The 18,355-nt window shown below is 38.0% G+C and overlaps 1 protein-coding gene across 1 annotated transcript in view; it reads left to right on the top strand.

The window, feature by feature from the left end:
• The window catches only part of TTC39C (tetratricopeptide repeat domain 39C), a 36,570-nt gene extending 21,259 nt beyond the window's left edge, over window positions 1-15,311 (top strand). Inside the window, exons 7-14 of the mRNA XM_021551513.3 lie at window positions 4,402-4,495; window positions 5,334-5,441; window positions 5,902-6,011; window positions 6,646-6,769; window positions 9,551-9,648; window positions 10,543-10,647; window positions 12,099-12,137; window positions 12,746-15,311. Coding sequence (XP_021407188.1) covers window positions 4,402-4,495; window positions 5,334-5,441; window positions 5,902-6,011; window positions 6,646-6,769; window positions 9,551-9,648; window positions 10,543-10,647; window positions 12,099-12,137; window positions 12,746-12,835 — 768 coding nt within the window. The 3' untranslated portion in view covers window positions 12,836-15,311. The remainder of the gene's footprint in view (window positions 1-4,401; window positions 4,496-5,333; window positions 5,442-5,901; window positions 6,012-6,645; window positions 6,770-9,550; window positions 9,649-10,542; window positions 10,648-12,098; window positions 12,138-12,745) is intronic.
• Window positions 15,312-18,355: the final 3,044 nt, after the last annotated feature.

The following is an 18,355-nucleotide window of genomic DNA, read 5'->3' as shown; positions in this document are numbered from 1 at the left end:
AGGGAGCTGGAATTGTTTAGTCTGGAGAGGAGGAGGCTTAGTGGTGACCTTATCACTCTACAACTGCCTGAAAGGAGTGTGGAGCCTGCTGGGGATCAATCCCTTCTCCCAGGCAGTGAGGATGAGGGATGTGGCCTCAAGCTGAGCTAGGGGAGGTTCAAGTTGGAGATCAGGAGTAACTTATTCACAGAAAGGGCTGTTAAGCTTTGGAGCAAGCTGTGCATGGAGGAGGTGGGATCACTGTCCCTGGAGGTATTCAAGAAGTGGCTGGATGTGGTTCTTAGTGCTATGGTTTGGTTGACAAGGTGGTGATTGGTCAAAGGTTGGGCTGACCTTGGAGGTCTTTCAACCTAAATGATTCTGTGGTTCTGAACTAGAAATGCACAGACACTCTCACATTACAGTCTAAAATGCTGAGTTGTATTTTCCTGCTCATTTCTAAGGTGGGTGAAGACAGCTCCTGCAAAGCCTAGGAAGTGCTTTTTTGGCCTTCCTTGAAACTGTTAGTGCAGTTAGGTTTAAATTCTTTCCAGTGGGCATAGGATATTATTCCAGGTTTGTTTGTTTTTACATAAGCTGTAGCTTATGTAAAAAAAAGAGTCCTTCTTTTACATCTGTCATATTTTAATAGTTCTATGACACAATATAATAGTACAGATGGATAAAAGGCACCTTAGATGTAATTGAGAAGACCTTATGTGTTCCATTTATGGTTGTAGGGTTTGCATTAGGGCCTGCTAGCACTCAGTCCATCAAATTTTTTTCTTGTGATCCTGCATACATTTTTTGTAGCCTTCAGCTGGTGGTATATTCAGCTTCCATTAGGTAGCCTTTATACTGTGTGTATATTTCTTTTCTATGGAGAAAAAAACAGTAAGGAGCACAGTTCAACCCACAGACCCTTGGAAACAGGGAAACTGTTCAAAAGTCAGGAGCAGTAATTCAGGACTGGTCAGTGAGACACAGATCTGACAAAGGAGAAAATTGCCAAGGAAGGCAGTCAAGGAGAAAGCACTGTCTCTGTGAAACCTTCCTGTCTATAGAAGACAAATGAACAGCATGGGCATGAACAATGCTTTGTGCCCCAAAAAGCATGAATGGATATTAGTCACTAAAACCCTTAGCAGACTTCAGTTTTTGAAGAAGTAGCTTTACAGGTGTGATAAATGTGGAGCAGATTATCTAGGAGCTTTCTTTTCCCAGATTCACATTTTTGAGAGAAAAGTCTGAAAGCATTTGGAGACTATTGAATTGAGTGAATTAAGGGAAAAGAAAGGAGGATGATCTAGGAAGACTGGAATGAAAGTGCACCAGAAATTTAAAGGTTGCTCTGCTAGGTTGATCAAATGTCTTTTTCTTTCCAAAGAGTAGGTTAAGAGACTGTGTATTAAAAGTAGCATTTGTACTGACTTTGTGTAATTCACTAAGACTGCTTTTGTGGATATTTCTGTGCTTCATTTTTCATTATGTGGTACATATTTCTGCCTCAATATATATATAACATACAAACAACAGGAAATCTCAGGTTGCCAAAAACCCCTCAGGTTCTGAGGCATAACTCATATTTTCCATTGGTGTAGGTGCATGTAAATAGTCTAAAGGAAAAAGTACCAAATACTTCAGCTGACAGGCAGAACACCAGTGGTACTTTCAGGTGTGCTAAATCGTGGTTGATGAGCAGGCTGCAGAAAATGTGCAGTGGTAACATGCTTAAATGTAATGCCTGCAAGCACTCTTGTTTTTTAGTTACTTTTTGTAGATGTTATGGTATCAGCACCATCATTCTTATTTAGGGGTGAGAGGTTATGGGACAGAAAAGCAGACTGAGGACAAGAGTAATAACAAGTATTGAGAAGTCTTAAATGAGCTTTCTGGAAGAAAATCACAGTAGTGTCTAAAGTAAAACAAATTGCAGAGCATGCGTAACATCAAGGGTTGTTTTCAGGAATTGTGCTGACTTTTCTAGTTACTTGTTCCTATAAAATACAATATCTTAGTTTTATTCTAGTTTGATTTTGTGACTTGTCTAAGGAAAAGTAGGTTTTAGTGTGCTAAGGAATAGAAAATACAGTTTTTAAAACATCCATATAATGGTCTCCAGTGTGAATTGCTAGCTTTTAGAAGTTGATTTTTGGTTTTCCCTTATTTCTGAGCATGACATCTTAAAAGCTTTATGAATTCAGAGTGGTGATTGAGAATGGAGAGTTCTGACAGAGGGAAAGTGTCCTGAGATTTCAGAACAACTCTGGGGAAATGTGTGCTGTCTTGGGAAGCTGAATTGTCTTGGTAAGCTCTAGAGATGCTTAGTTGTTTGGCTGGGGTGCTTTTAGTTTTGATCCAAAGTCCAGAAATGTAAGACTAGGCTTCTCACATTCAGTTTATTAATCTTCTTTATGGTTTTGTAATTCTGTATACTACATATTTTATGGGTTGGGCTTTTTTTGTCTTTGTATTATGTCCAAAAGAGATGTCAGTGATGTCTATTGAAGGAATTACAAGTGTGTGTATGTATATTTATAAATCTCAAGAGCATCAATTTCAGTTGCAGCCAAGATGTTACACTTGCAGACTCCTAGGACTTTGTAATTATTTTTGTTTGTTCTTTTAAGCAGTAAGCAGAAAATAATTAATTTAAGAATTAACACCAAGAGTAGTTCATATTCCAGGATGTTGCTGCAGTCCCTTGAGATGATTGAAACTTTAATTATTAATGAATGTCTCAGAAACATACTTAAATGAGCTTGATGCTGAAGGAGAACTTAGGCAGATGTCAAAACATGTGAGAGATATAGAGAGTTAAGAGAGGTGGGTTATAGAAGATTTGAATATTCAACAAACTGGACTTGTATACTGCTAGGTGGTCAGTATTTCCTGTGCTGCCCCAGGCAGATTTACAGACAATTAGTTGATTGCCAGTAGTCCTTGTATGGAATAAGTGATTTCTATTTCAGAATGGTTAGGGGTTTAGAAGGAAGTGTATCTTTAAAGAGGGCTAAATATTTAGGTTATCTTTTTTTTTTTTTTTTTTTTTTTTTGGTAATTTTCTTCAGAAGCACTGAGAACATAGATTTACAGAGCTTTTGAATTCCTAGCACAGAAATAAACTTCTAAACGGATGTTCTTTTATTTCATTTTTCTGTAAGACTGGACCCATAGCAGTTACTTTCTGGGAAGTTGTGTTGTTGGGGTGATGCAGCGTCAGTGGAGTCACGTAAGGTGGAGAGAATGTGCTGTCACAGGGTGAATAAAGAGCACCTGGCTCAGGCTCCCTGACACTTCTGAGGGCAAATATAACCCACCTGTCTTTCTGTGTTGTATATTCTTCTGCCTTGCCAACAAGCATCTTATTTCAATCACTTTTGTACTTTCCAAGTGTACAGTGTTTATATTGATACAGCTGTGGCTCCCTGTGCAGGCAGTTGTGTTGTCTTGATGCAATGTGTATTATTTACAATTAAATCATTCCTTAGCAACTAAATCAGTTTTCCCTGATGAGACAAAGGAGAAAACTTAATACAATCATTTCAGAGCTCTGTGTATGCCTGGACTTAAGCTACAATGCTGCAGATTTTTGTAGGAATTTTTGAATTCAGTTATGCTGGCATAGATGGTTTCTTTTGCTCACATGCTTAGTTAGCAGACAGCAGCTTAAAAATTGTTCTGTTATATAAATTATAATAAATGTATGTGATAATAAATGCAGGAACAATATTAAAGCTGGTATAGGTTGTATTGGAATATATAGTATATTTAATTAAATATTGATTTTCATTCCCCCCCATGATTGATAGGGAGAAGTCCCATCCCAGATCGGGAAAACCGATCAAGTCAAGAACTATCATTCAAGTTCTTAGAAAAATGTCAGCTCTTTTTGCTAAGGTGTTGTTAGCTATTGATTTTATCAAAATACTTTTTCTCTCATATGCTTTTTTATCTTCTTATGTGTCATGCAGCATTTATGAATTCTCTACTAACTGTTGCTTTAAGGGGTTTCTGAGGCATATGGTAAGAGGTGAAAAGTTCAGAATAAATGAAATCAAACACTAAAGGTATCCTCTTGTGCAGAAAGATAAGCTTCATTAGCAGATGTTAAAAATATGATTTTTAAAGGTGGAAGGACTACTAAAAGTAGAAGTGAGAAAACTTACAAGCTTACTACACAAATGAAATTAATTCTGGACTTAATAGGACATAGGAGTAGTATAGTCACTGATTTTTAAGGTTGACGGTGGAGACATGATCTGACCTAGCTGCTATTACACTACTATACTCCTCTAGTTTTTATTAACTACCTATTAGAAGAAATAGAAAAAAGAAACTTTTCTTTATCAGTATTAAGTTATACAAGAAATTTTAAATCTCAGGTGTCTGAATTGTTTCTTTTTCTTTCATCTTTGTTAGTGTCAAATTAATAGTGCCTTGACCTCATTTCATACTGCTCTGGAACTTGCAACAGACCAAAGGGAGATTCAACATGTCTGTCTATATGAAATAGGTACGTTGGGTGTGTTTACATCATAAATAGCTCACTTTCAAGTTTTGACTGGCAGCTTCAGTAAACAAACTGGAGACTTCTTACTAGGATTTTAAAAAAGGTTTTAGATTACTAGCCTTTGTCTTGGGTAAATTATGGTAATAATCTTGTTTAGACAAGTATAATTCAGCACTTTTTCATAATAAAATTATCTACAAGTACAAAGTGATGCAAAATCAGAGAGTTGACTGTGGAATCAAGGGCAAGCTGTTAACCTATGAAGTATTATTTAAAATTAGAAATAAATTAATCTGACTTGTCAATGGATTCGCCATTTCTGTGCCAAAACCTAATCAGTTTAGTGAAGCTTCACAGTTTGCAGGGTCTGTATTTTGTTTTCATTTCCTTCTATCAATAGCAGGATATGAGATATGGTGTCAATTTGCATACAAGTCTATAGTGGAGAAGATAGGTTGCTTCAAGCTTTAAATGGGATCTTGTCACAGTAGAAAATAATAATGGAAAAAGTAGTAGCTTTGTAAGTTTCAGTAATCTGCAAAATGGAGTATCTAAATTTTAAAAATGAGAGCTTCTGGTATATAATTTTGTTCCTGTTCTGAAATGTGGGTTCATTATTTCCTATGGAATCTTCTAATTCAAAATGTCCCAGTAAATTTAAACCAGACTTCAAACGTATGTAATTTGTTTTGTTTTTAATTTTCCAGTTGCTTTTATAGTTGTTAAACATGCTGCAGCTCTCATAACAAAGCAAACACAACAGAACTGTGTGTTTCACTAATGTTGACACTGAGTTTGAATTGCTGTACTTCCCGTGAGGTTAAATCAGTGTTGCTTTTAGGTTGGTGCAGCATGATAGAGATGAACTTCAAAGACGCCTTTGAATCCTTCGAAAGGCTTAAAAATGAATCCAGGTGGTCCCAGTGCTACTATGCTTATTTAACAGCAGGTGAGTATATCCAGGGTATTGGGGAAAGGGTAAGTCAGTGATGTGGTAGGGTTTTGGCACTGTTTTCTTTTGGGAAACTTGCTGGTGCATGTAGTGCCTGCTGCACAAACGGCTTTGTGCCAGGCTTGACTTGGACAATGGTGTTTGTTTCCATAACGAGCACTTGCATGCTCATACCTGTACCTGCCTGTCTGTACACCCCTCTCCATGTAGATAGATATTACTACTTCACAAGCTTGGTGATATTACTTCCTTTAATGGATATAAAAAGTAGAACTGACTTTGTAATGAACTCCTGGGGGTGTTGAGATTACCATGCTGATCAAATCCTCAATCTAGATAACTTTCTGGAAGTGAGCATGTGGAGGTTTTTCTCTGTGACCATATGATATCTAATCTTAATTTTTCCTGTTACATATCCCAGTACTGTTAATGTATTTTTGTTTCTGTATTTTTGCAGTGTGTCAGGGAGCTACTGGTGATGTCAATGGTGCTCAGAATGTGTTCAAGGAAGTTCAGAAGCTTTTCAAAAGAAAAAACAATCAGATTGAACAATTTTCAGTGAAAAAGGTTGGTTTTTGCCTAGGCTGACTTGTTTTGGTACACTGATCAAACAGTTCAGTTTTTAGTTCAATATTTTCTTTAGCAGGATGTATCTCTTTTCTGCTGTCCTGCTTCTGTAAAATTTGTGGGAAGGAATAGGGTGGAAAAAGAATAGTGTAATTTGAAGGACCTAACAAAGGAAATGGGAAGTAATTATTAAAGATAAAAGTACATGATACTGTAGTTGCTTTGGTAATTTTTCTTCTAGCTTTGTCTTCCTTACCCCTTTTTATCTTGTCTTGTTTGTGAAACCCCTAGTTATTTTGGAGAGCTAGGAGTTGTCTAGGAAATAGTTCTCAACTGATGATCTTGCAGATGGTACTGTCTCAGCATCCAGTCAGTGTGTATTGGGCCAGTCAGGCTGCATACAAGGAAATTTTCATTTTGATCAGTGTGTAAGCCGTTAAATTAGTTGAAAGATTTTGATTTTTAGTTTTAAAATATTAAGGCTAAGTTACCACTGACTTTATTTTCATAAAATTGTTGGGTGACTTTGTAAAAGAGTTAAAATTAGTGTTTATGATACATTGTTTGTGAATATCATGTTCCCTCTAAAGGAAAAATTTATGGACCTCCCTTCCTTTTTTCTTGCATTTTGCAGGCAGATAGATTTAGGAAACAAATACCAACCAAAGAGCTCTGTGTCCTGGCATCCATTGAAGTGTTATACTTATGGAAAGCCCTTCCAAACTGTTCCCTCTCAAACTTACAGCATATGAGTCAAGGTATACATGGCTCCTTGATTTATTTATTTACATTTTAAAATGAGTTGTATGATTTTATGCTGTTGTGTGGAGTAACTAATAGCAGTAGCATGAACATTTTAACTTGTGTGCATGTGTCATAGCAAAGTACGGATGAGTAACAAAAGAATAGTGACCTTTTATGACTCAGCCTAATGCTTCATTTTTACAAGTTTTTGGGAGAAGTTGTAACTGCCTGCTGCATATAGCTGTTTGTTGATCATTGTTTAAAATGAAACAATAGCATGATTGTTCCTAAGCAAAATTTACTGTCACTAAGCAAAATGTAACTCATTTAAACCTAGCAACAAAATAGAAAACAACTAGAACTATGTGTTCATTCCTGCATGTCAGTTTTCTTCTAAGATGAGATAGGTAGCTTGTGAGGTTATCTGTGACATGATAGGTGTTCTGTTTGTCCTGAGACCTTCTTGGTAGTGAGTGGTTGGCTCTTCCTTGGTCTCCAGCTGACTTGGAGATGTCTCATATGAAGCTTATGGTAGCAGTGTGTATCATTAAGCGTTCAGTGCTTCTTACTCCATCCAGCAATCACTCTTATTTGCATTCTGCAAACAGTTTCAAGCTGGTTGAAGAGAAGCTTAGCATGACCTGGCAATATGCATTGGCAGCCCATAGATTTCATCCTGGGCTGCATCAAAAGGAGTGTGGCCAGAAGGTCCAGGAAGGTGATTCTGCCCCTCTGCTCTGGTGAGATCCCTCCTGGAGTGCTGTGTCCTGGTCTGGGATGCTCAGCACCAGAAAGACATGGACTTGTTGGAGTTGGTCCAGAGGAGGGACACACAGATTATCAGATGACTGGAGTACTTCTCCTGTGAGATCAGGCTGAGAGATTTTGGGATGTTCAGCCTGGAGAAGAGAAACCTTCAAGCAGCCCTTAGAGAACATTTTAATTCTTAAAGGGGACCTGTAAGAGAGCTGGGGAGGGACTTTCTACAAGAGTGGGGACTGACAGGACACAGGGGAATGGCTTTGAACAGAAAGAAGGTGGATATAGATTAGATATTAAGAAGTAATTACTGTGAGGATGGTGAGGCACTAGATCAGATTGCCCAGGAAAGCTGTGGATAGCCCATCCCTGTGAGTGTTCCAGGATAGTCTGGATGAGGGTCTGTGTAGCCTGGTCTAGGGAAAGGTGTCCCTGCCTATGGGAGGGGGCTGAATCAAGAGTCAGGACTAGTTGTGGTGTTTGTTCCAGTTTTAATTTGAGATAACTTGTCCATTTAATTTGTGCGATGGCAGTGGGATATAGTCAGATTCCTAGTTTTCTAGTCAGAAAGGTAATGGTAGGCTTTAAAATCAGATTTACTTACTGAATTATTTACTGATCAAAATAAATTCAAGTATTTTTTTTGGCTGTCATTTACCTTTAGAGTTGTCAACTTTATAGGGTATAAGGAGTTTGTATTCTCTCCTGCACACTCAGTGTAGGTCTCCCTTGTGTAAGCTTCCAGTCAGTGGTTCACATTTTAATGTGAAATAGCAGTGTAGGTTCAAATTCAAAGATACACTGCTTGTTTGACACTGACAAATGTTTGCATCAGCCATCCCTGGTTGAAGGTTTTCTGTGCAGCGAGTGTTATTCTTGCACCTATGTGTATTTCAAAAACATGAATAATAGGGGGGTTTTATCCCCATATTTATTTCCTCTTGTCATGAACAATTGGATTGTAATTTGTTGGGGTGGATTTCCAGGCTTTTCCTCAGGGCTAGAACTTGACTTAAAGGAATTAATTTGTATCCACTTGCATCTCTGTAAGTAAAATGCCAAATAATTTATGACTTGTAATCCACACAAGAACTGGCAATCCAAATACTTCATGAAGCCACCTTATGGTTATCCATAGGTGCTTTGAGTTGTAGATTATCTGTGTTGTGAATGCAGAGCTGGTTAAGATCTGGCAGGGTTTATGCTGTGAGGCAAAGTGTTTAAGTAGCTGCACTGCTTCAGACACAGCAGTTACAGGATGAAAAGCCCTGTACTCTCTCCTTCTGGTGGTGCTGGTGTGGGCAAGTGCAAATGGCTCCTCATGGAACTCGCCTTGATTTAGCAGAGCTGGCACTAATAAGCTTGATCAAAATGGAGTCCGATTCGTTTAGAAAGGGTTCCATGCATTGTGATTCAGTTTTTCCTGGAAACTGAGAACTACTCAGCTGAGGCACAGTCTGTCCCCAGATTGTGGACCAGCTAAGGTCTGGCAAATTAACCTTATCCTCCCATCAGCACTGAGAATTGTGATACCAAAACACTATAGGCTGGGTTCTTAAGACCAGTACAAATTTTTGTGCATCTGTCACTTGGCTTCAGTTCAGAAAAAGTCAGGTTTGTCTGAATTGCTTGTCCTGTGCTCCTTCTAACTTGTATTTTTCTTTCAATATGTGGGACTAACCAGTGTTCTGTAACACCAGAATGAGATTATTGTTTCTTAATTTTACCTTTTTGTGGATATTTCAAAGACCAGTAAAGATCAGTCCTCCTTTTGTGAGAGGAGCACACCAACTGCCTTTGACTTCAACCTATTCATTCCTGTTAGGAATTGCTCTCATGAGTGGCAGATTTCTTGATGAGGTCCATACAGAATGGGTTGTATTTAAAAGAAAATAACTTACTTGGTTTTCTGTTAATGTTAATAACATCTCTTTTTTCTGGCAAAATTTAAATATCAGACTAAAATACAACGTAAATAAGGTATTGTCTAAGAAAGTATTTCAATCCACCTTGTTTACTGGAATCTTTTCATTAAGCTTGTCATGATGTGGATGATTCATCAGCTGCTGGTTTGAGGAATTTGCTTCTCGGTGCCATACACAAATGTTTAGGAAATTCTGAAGATGCTGTTCAGGTAAGTAGTTAAATGGTAATTTCCACCCTTATTCCTTTTCTAAACTATTCTTTTTAAAACAGTGAATACTTTTGAGTAAGGGTGTTAAGCAAGTAATTAGTTTTTCAGTGCCATTGATCATTCTGGTTTGTGAGTTCTAACAGAGTTTCTTTTAAAATCTTCTGATTTAACATGTCTTCATTATATTCTGTGCTGTGAAAGTAATTGGCTTTGTTGAATGAACATGGCAGTAAAGTAGTTTGTAGTAACAAGAGTTATGGGGAAGCTGGGAAGAATAAGAGAAAAGTTTTTGCTCTGCTAGATGTACTTTGTCCCCCAGAGAAAATGAATTTTTTTAAAAGTATCTTGGAGATTGCGCTTTTGATGGCACAGGTTTGTTGCTTCTTCTCTGAACACGTTAGAGAGAGGACTTTGATTATTAGCACATACCAAAGAATAATTATACCACCACTCTAGGTTTTGATCTGTAGATACAACTCTCCTTTTTCCTCCCCAAAATAGAATGTTATTCATATAAGCAGCAAGACGCTGGATTTAAACCCTCCTTCCCCTACCCCATTTCTCTCAAACATACCTTAAATAATCTGGATACTTCATCTTTGATGTCAGAGTTTCTTCTTAAAGCTAATATTTTTTTCACTGAAATTGGAAAACTCTTGAATCAGTCACTATACTACTTGGTAAAAATACAAACTAATAATTTTGCCTTGATACAGCAGTGCTGTAGGAATCCATACCATCACACATTTTTAATGTATTCTCATTTTAGCTTTGGCCAATTTCTACAGATTACAGTTGAATGGTGCTTCTGCATTGCTTGGCAGTAACAACCAGAAAATTTTAATGTACCTCTGCAGGCTTTGATTTCTTTTTTTTTTTCTTTCATTATTACAGTATTTTCAGCGAGCTGCTAAAGATGAACTCTGCCGTCAAAGCAACTTGTACGTCCAGCCATATGCTTGCTATGAACTTGGCTGTATCTTGTTGGACAATCCAGAGGTAATACAATGACCTGTTTTTAAACTTAACCAGAAGTAGTAGAAGGAGTCAACATACTACCATGCAAAGAATGAAACAAAGTTTGTAGGTGATTGTCAATATGAAGTTATAAAAATTTGTTTTATACCTACCATAAAGAAACTTACAGCTTTGTGGGGGATTCAGTCCAAGAAATGGAATGTGTTTTAGATCAGAATGTGTTCGTTTTTTAATATTGAGAGTGTTCCTGCTGCTAGTGGCAACAAAGGCCTCACCAGAATGCCCTGGATAAGCAGGGATTTCTTTTCTGAAGGTGGTATTTAGTCTGGTAGATGTCTAGGGTCCTTTCCCCACCTATTTAATGTCCTGTTGGATGCCATTCAAAGTTCACCTGTACTTATTCTCTCCAAATAGAATTTGATGCTTTCCTAAAATAGTAAGTGTTTTTTTTAGTCATTTAAATTCCATTAAAGCTGATTGTGTGGGCATTTTGACTTCCACCCTGAGTAGTGAGGGCTTCGTTATTCAGGATGTGGAAGAAAATAACCCACCTGGCTTTCAGATTGTCCAAATGGCTTGGCTGACAGTGCATTTAATTGTCCAGGTCTTTGCACATACCCTACCTCAGAGAATCTTAAACCAGAACAGCTTGTGCAGCACTCTTGGTGCCATTTCTCTCCTCAGATGTGTAACCCCAATCCTTGGAGTTTATGCCACCTTGTGTCGTTAATCAGATGGCAGGTTAGGAGGGAAGTGGTTACAGAGTAGTCACTTGAACCCCCCCCTTCTGTGTATGAAGTAGTGGGCTGATAGTATCTCATTTTCTTAAGATTCTGTTTTCAGTTGTTTTTGTGTTGTCACATTTAGAGTTGAGCCTTCATCTTAAAGGGAGAAGGAGAGGAAAATCTTTCAATATAGACAATTATGACAAAGGGCAGAACTAGAAAATGCTTTTAAAACTAATTTTCTTTCTGAAAACCTTGCTGCCCTAAGACTTAGAACTGGGCTTTGAAGCCTGGAAGGAATATCTGAGTCCCATAACAGTTCTTATTGCCTTTCTTTCCATGTTTATGTTTAAATTTGATCATGTCAAGTGTCTAAAAGAAACCCCAAAAAATGTGGGTACTGAAGGTATGTTAAGATTTGAAGAATATGAGAGCAGTCCTTCCTTCCTCCTGCTTTACATGCAGTGTGTGCACATAATAACTGAATGTGCCTCATGTAGAGTATTTGAGGACTGAATGAGGCTCAGCTGGAGGAGCTGTGGTAGTGTTTAGCATATGAAGGATGTGGAGGAAACTCCCTCTCGTGGCACTCAGCAAATGAGGAGGTAAATGATGCTTGACTTCAATAAAGGGATGGGGTAGGGGAAAGGTACAGAGATGTTACTCCGGTCTCACCAGCTCATTTACTTAAAGTATTTTCTGTAACATTTGTGATGTGCTTCCAATGCAATGTTTGTCTTTTTGTAGACTGTGCCAAGAGGCAAAACCTTACTGCTCCAAGCCAAGGTAAAAACTAAGGCATTTTCTAATTTAATTGTCTGAGATAAAAGTGTATTTGGGTGGTTCTGTTTTCAAGGGCTTGGGGAAGGGGGAGTGGGTGTTAAGTGGTGGTGTCCCTCACCTGTAGTCTACAACTCCTGTCATGTAGACGTGCATTAATGTGCATGCTGCACATTTATGTGTGCTCCATAGGTATGTGGTACTAGGCCAGCCATCACACAGAGCCCACATCACTGACAGCTCCTGCAAATTGATAAGTTTTTCAACCAAGATTTGGCTACAAAAATTTTGAAAATTACAATTCTTCATTCCTTGTCTATTCCAACTCGTTCCTGCCTTGGGCCTGTTGGGATTTTCTGGAGTTTTTGGGTTAGTAGAACCCTTCAGGTGCTCTTCAACTATATGTGCTTCAATCTGCCCTCTTTACCAACTTGGAATTGCTGTGATTAATATGGGGATATTGTAACATGCAATAGCCAGTTCACCTCTTTTTCTTTGGACTCTTTTGTAACATGATTTTTTAAGCATTAATAGCAAGATTATCAGTATATCCTGAAGTGAAGGAGGCTAATAGGTATATGTTTGGGGTTTTTTTCCTTGTTTTTTTCCCCCAGGAGGAATTTTCTGGCTATGACTTTGAGAACAGATTGCACGTCCGCATACACGCAGCCTTAGCCTCTCTAAGGGAAGTGGTTCCACAGTGACTGTCAGGAAGGCTTGCTATCCTTTCCCACAGCTCCTGCACTTTAGGATGAAGCAGAAGAAAGAGCTGTTGGGAAGTCCAGCTTTTCTTCTGAAAACCACTTGTGCCAGAGACACTTTCCTACTATGGCTGAGTAAAAACATTACAATTTTAACTAAAGGTAAACAACCAGGAAGAAGGTTAAGTGACCTTGTGTTTTTAACTCTTCATTTTTTATTTTGTTTAAACTAAGATGAACACAATTACTTGTAACTCTGTGGGTGAGCCTAAATAAGCACATGATTTGCTTCAACAACATTGGCAAGGTTGATTTTTACCTTTTAAAATGGATCTACATTTAAAATTGTCCAGGAGGAACACTTTTGGTTTGATTAGAATAATGCAGTATAAGTCATTGGTTTAAATGTTGAAGTTGGAAGTGGTCAGAATACTCCTTTTTCTCCAAGTATTAGCCAGCACACAGGAAGAGGAGGAAAACTGTTCAGCCACATAAAGCAGATCTTACTAAATATTAGTGGCTTTTGCCACTTACCTCATGATGGTTAATGGTGAATTTTAAACCTCTCACCCCCTTTTGTTCTTTATCCCTTTCCTCCAAACCCAGCTCATATTTGTGATATCAATGATGTCAATATTTAAGTTCTTTGCTTCTGGTACATTCCAGACGAATAATTTGACATGCAGCTACTGCTTGGGCAGTTCTTATTTTGACTCTTATATTCTGAATATCATGCTAAGATTTTACATGTTTTTCAATCAAGCTGCTGGATCCTTATAGCAGTGACCTTTAAAGGTATTTTAAAAACCCGCAACCAAAAAAATGCCAACCCACAAAACTGCTTTGGTAGTTACACCAATATTACAATGTCTTCAGTCTCTGCATAGTATTTCAAGCCTGTGGTGTTAAGTAATTGAAATACCTCAGAGAGCCTAAAACTTTTGTCATGACCGTATAATTTTTAATACTTGACCATCAGTGTGCTTATCTGTTGCCTTTTTTTTTTTTTTTTGCTTTTGTCTGTAATGTGTAGTATTTCCTTATGTTTTATATTCAGCTAATATTCTAGGAAGGTAAATATTTTTTTTAAAGAAGCTTATGAATGGAAATCTGACCATAAAGTTAGTTGAATTATGTTACTTTGCAAAGCTAAGAAAACTGGATATCCTTGGAAGTAGTTTTCCAAAAGCCTTATCTTTACTTTGGTCAGGTCGCCTTAAACAGTTCCTTAGCTTAAGCTTTTTGTTTGTTTGTTTGTTTCTTATTACCTTTTTGTAGAGCCTGTTGCCAAAGTTCTAGACTTTGCCCACACCTAACCTTCATTGATTTGCTTTTGAGGTTACATCTTAAAGCAAGACTGATATGGAGGAGAGAAGTAATGTCCTATTTGGTAGGCCAAATAAAATAGTTGAGACACTTTTTTTTCTCTCTAGAAAGACACAGTTCTGCTATGAAGGGCATTCCTAGAGCAGTTTAACGCTTCTGTTGCAGTTCCTGAAAGAGAGGAGGAATTCTTTATAAAGCAGTTTTATTTTTCTATAATCTAGGTGTTCCACTTCAACAGTAATACTGAGTCATAAATGAGTGTTCAACCTTATTTGGTCAATCCAAATAAATATTGAGTAGAAAATGATATATTGTATATGTATATAGTGACTGCTTAGAGTTCAAATAATTATTTTAAAAATGGGCTTTAATGTACTTGAAATCTTATTTTGTCCTATCTGACTTCTAATGTTTTTCAATCAGACAGTCTATTCTGGGTAAATAGCTGGGAATGGTGCAGCTACTGGCAAAATTCTTTTTAAATACACTCCTTAAATATGATGTGAGACTTGGCTGTTCAGGACACAAAGCACCTGCATGCAATTTGTTTTGGGATATTTAGAGTCTGCATACTTGGAGGTAGCTAGAAAATTGTAGTAAATTTACTAAAAGGCCTCCTCACCTGTTCTCACCAGGCCAGGAGTGGGTATAGAAAGACATTATATGTTCATGTAACAGTTCAATAACTCTGTGCAAAGTGCAGCTTTCCTGTGGGCTTAGCAAATCATCACAACTGTATGTTTCTGTATTAATTACTTCATTTTCCCCCTCTCCTTGTAGGAGACCCTCCTACACTGTATATGGCAAAGTTATTTCTTATGTTAGATTGTGCCCGTGATGAGAAAAAAAAATTAATGGTCTTTTGTGTAAACTAGTAAGTTTTTATACAGTGGAACTCGGAGGCATGGTCTAATAGCAATAATGGAATATGCATCTTGCTAATTAATATATTAAGGCCATCTTTACTGGGACAGGTATTTTTTGTTGATGTTGATGCAGTTTTTATCTCAGTACAACTCATTTCAGATAAATAACTAGAATTTTTAGATGTCACAAGGTGGCATATTTATTGTGATGTACTGTAAATGTTGTTAATTTACAGAACTTGCACTTTTATATTTCTGAGTAAAATTAAAAGAAATGTGGACATGAATTTTGTTCCTTTGCTTCTTGAATTTGACTTCTAGTTGGTGCCCTCCTGAACAAGATGATACCAAGTACTGGGAAAACTTCTGGGATGTTAAGTGACTCTGTAACAAAGTTTTCTAGTCAGCAGTTACCTCCAGCCTTTTTTCTTCCATACAGTCTCCTGGATTAGCAAGTGAGTTATATCATGTTGAGCTCAACTGTACAGTGAATGAGCTTTAAGGTACATTTTTAAGACATCAATTCATTTGTTCGTCACTGAAGAAAAAGAACCACATACAATAGTATTTGTTGCATTCCTACACCTTTGAAAAGTGTTTCTTATTTATTCTAAAGCAAGCACTTTAATTTCTTCCCTGACTTTGAATGCTTGTTTCATATTCTAGTTTGCGTTATTCCTAAATAAAATTCCCCAAATGCTGTAGTGAATTGCTTTTCAGTTTGCAACAATGTGATTGTCTTTCCAGCCATTGATTGTACTTGCGTTTAAGAACTGCTGTGTACCTGCTGAAGTCTGAACAGGAGCAGGTGTTAGGTTGGTGTAAGGCTGATCAAACCTTGCAGTGGGGTGAAAGCAGAGCAGCCTGTACAGCACTCAACTTCCCTTTCCAGCAATCATTATGAAACACCAACAGTGGTAGGAAACACTTTCATTAGAAGTTGTGCAATCCCAAACAAATGGGATCCTAAATGTTAAAGCTAATCTTAAGTAAATTTATGCTTATCTTTTTATTTTAAGGCAATTAGACAGCCAGTGGCATGTGTCAGAAGCTTTGCAGGCAGCCTAGAGAACAAAGGAAAAGTGAATTAAATGTTGAATTATTTCTATATCTGATCACTTTTTTGATGTGTGTTTGGACCCACAACTGGACCCATCACAGGTTATCAGGGAAGGTGCATATTAATTGCAAATTTCTTCCCTGCCTCTGCTTAGAACCCCTTTGCACAAGTGCCCAAGATCTTCACAGTCTACTGAACTCCCTGTGTTTTCACCACCAGTGAGAGTCAGACATGAGGAGTTCATGTACAGTTGTCTTACTGTTAGCCCTAATTTTTCCATTGCTGTTTTTTCCAAAATGCTGCTTATCTTTGATGCGTCTTATTCTATGATGGTGTTCCAGTCAAGTAACCTGTTAAACTCAGCAGGACTGGCTGTTGGTCAGTGTTCTTTCATTTCAGATGCCCAGGTGGGAGAGGGAAAGAGGCTAAAAGGAAAAAAAAATATTTGTTTGACCTGAGGATTTGAGAAGAAAGGGAGAAAGAGATTGTCAGAATTTGCTAAGTAAAATAATTTTTGTAGTAACAACCTCCCAGTCTTTCACTAAAAGTACTATGTTTACTGTATTGAGAAAAGGTAGTTGTACTGCTGGGACATAGATGTCTTCCCAGTTAATGAATGACCCAATTCCTTTTCTGTTTGAAAAATAAAGCTTATCTGGGACCTTGATTTGCTGAACTTCTGCCCAGGCTTTTTGATTTCAACATTGTCTGGAAGCTGTTACTTTTGCAGAGGGACAAAGGTGGTAGGACAAGGCAATGACCTCAGTTGGGCAGGCTGCTCATGGGCTGACAGGCCCTTCCCTATGGGGCCGAAGGGTGATGTGTGTTAGGAAAGTACCTGGTACATTGCTCTTGATGGCTTACAAAACCAGCATTTAAGTCCCAGCACAGTGAATTAGTTTCCAGACATATTTTTTTTCCTAGAGCTGCTCTTTAGTTTCAGACACACACAATGTTATGTTAGGTCCTGCAGCCTTTTCATATATTTGTGGAGGTTTATGCTTCAGTTCTGTCACCTCTGGTAATAGATTTTTCTGTGGTTTATGACATCTGTACTTAAGCATCTTTGAAGCTTTTGCTGTGCACAGCTTTGCAGACCAGGAGTTCTAAAAGTTTTGCGGAGAAGCAAATGTGCAAGTTCTCCTCTCCTCTGTATTCATTGAGGATGGTTTCAAAGTAATCATGGCTACCTTTGCATTCAGGTATGTGTAATGCCTTTATCAAGGCATGTTGTTTCCATATGCTCTCAGTACAGAAATCTAGACTTTGGATTGCTCTCCCTACTCCAAAAATCATGCGTTTTCTACTTCTCATATATATACTATTGAAATATTCTTTCTATAGGAAGCTCTTCTTCCTAGTTTCACAAGTCACAAAATAAGAATATTGAACATTTTAAATGCTATCAACTGTGTTGTCACTCTCCAGTGAAACTGAAAAGATAATGTGAGTTTTCTTGAGAAATTACTACAGATTCAAGAAGCATTTCGTGGTGAGTATACATTAGCATACTTTCCTCTGAATGACCTGGAAAGTTTATTCAAAATTAGCAGAGAGTTCTGCTGCAAGTATGTTACTTTAAAAATAAACTGTTACAGATTTTCTAAATGCTTTAGCACCAATGAGTTTTAAATCTTCAGTACTGCTGGAGTTCCCCTCCAGTTTGTGTAGCGAAGCAGACATCCAAGAATGCCAGAGCAGGTAGGTAGATGATGGTTTTCCAATTATAATGAAGGCTGATCTGCAGCAATATTTGTGGTTAAAGTTTCTACCCCTCAGCAGACTCCTGATCATGCCTTGCCCCTGTGGTCTTTCTGTTTTCACAGTCCTCCAAAACACAGTGGTAACCTTGAAAATACAGCACTACACGGTAACCCTTTTTGTGCTTGTTGTATTGGAATAGAAAGTGATCTTTTGTGTACCTACTAATAACGTGTGCTGGGAAGCGAATGTCACCTGCCCCAATCACCTGGGCAGGTGAGGTTTGTTTCAGGCTTTGCCCTTGCAGTCGTAAGATTCTGCAGTACAAACAAAGCCATTGCGAAGGGATAACCTTGTTTCTCTTGGGGTGTGGCTAAAGACATTACAGTCTCCAGCTGTGTCTTCTGAGCCCCTGCTAGAGGCCGACAAGGAGCATTGCTTCTCAGGTGCTGTACTTTGCAGTTCAGATCCATTGCGTTTTGTATGTTGCCTGTGTTAAAAGGCCAGGCTGTAAGCAGGGGATGGTCTGTGCACCAACCTCTTCACTACAAAGGGGTGGGATGTAGCCGA

This window comes from Lonchura striata, chromosome 1 (genome assembly GCF_046129695.1).
Source record: "Lonchura striata isolate bLonStr1 chromosome 1, bLonStr1.mat, whole genome shotgun sequence".
In the NCBI taxonomy this organism is placed as follows: domain Eukaryota; kingdom Metazoa; phylum Chordata; class Aves; order Passeriformes; family Estrildidae; genus Lonchura; species Lonchura striata.
Note: the sequence above shows the minus strand (reverse complement) of the source record. Positions and strands in the feature narration are given on the sequence as shown.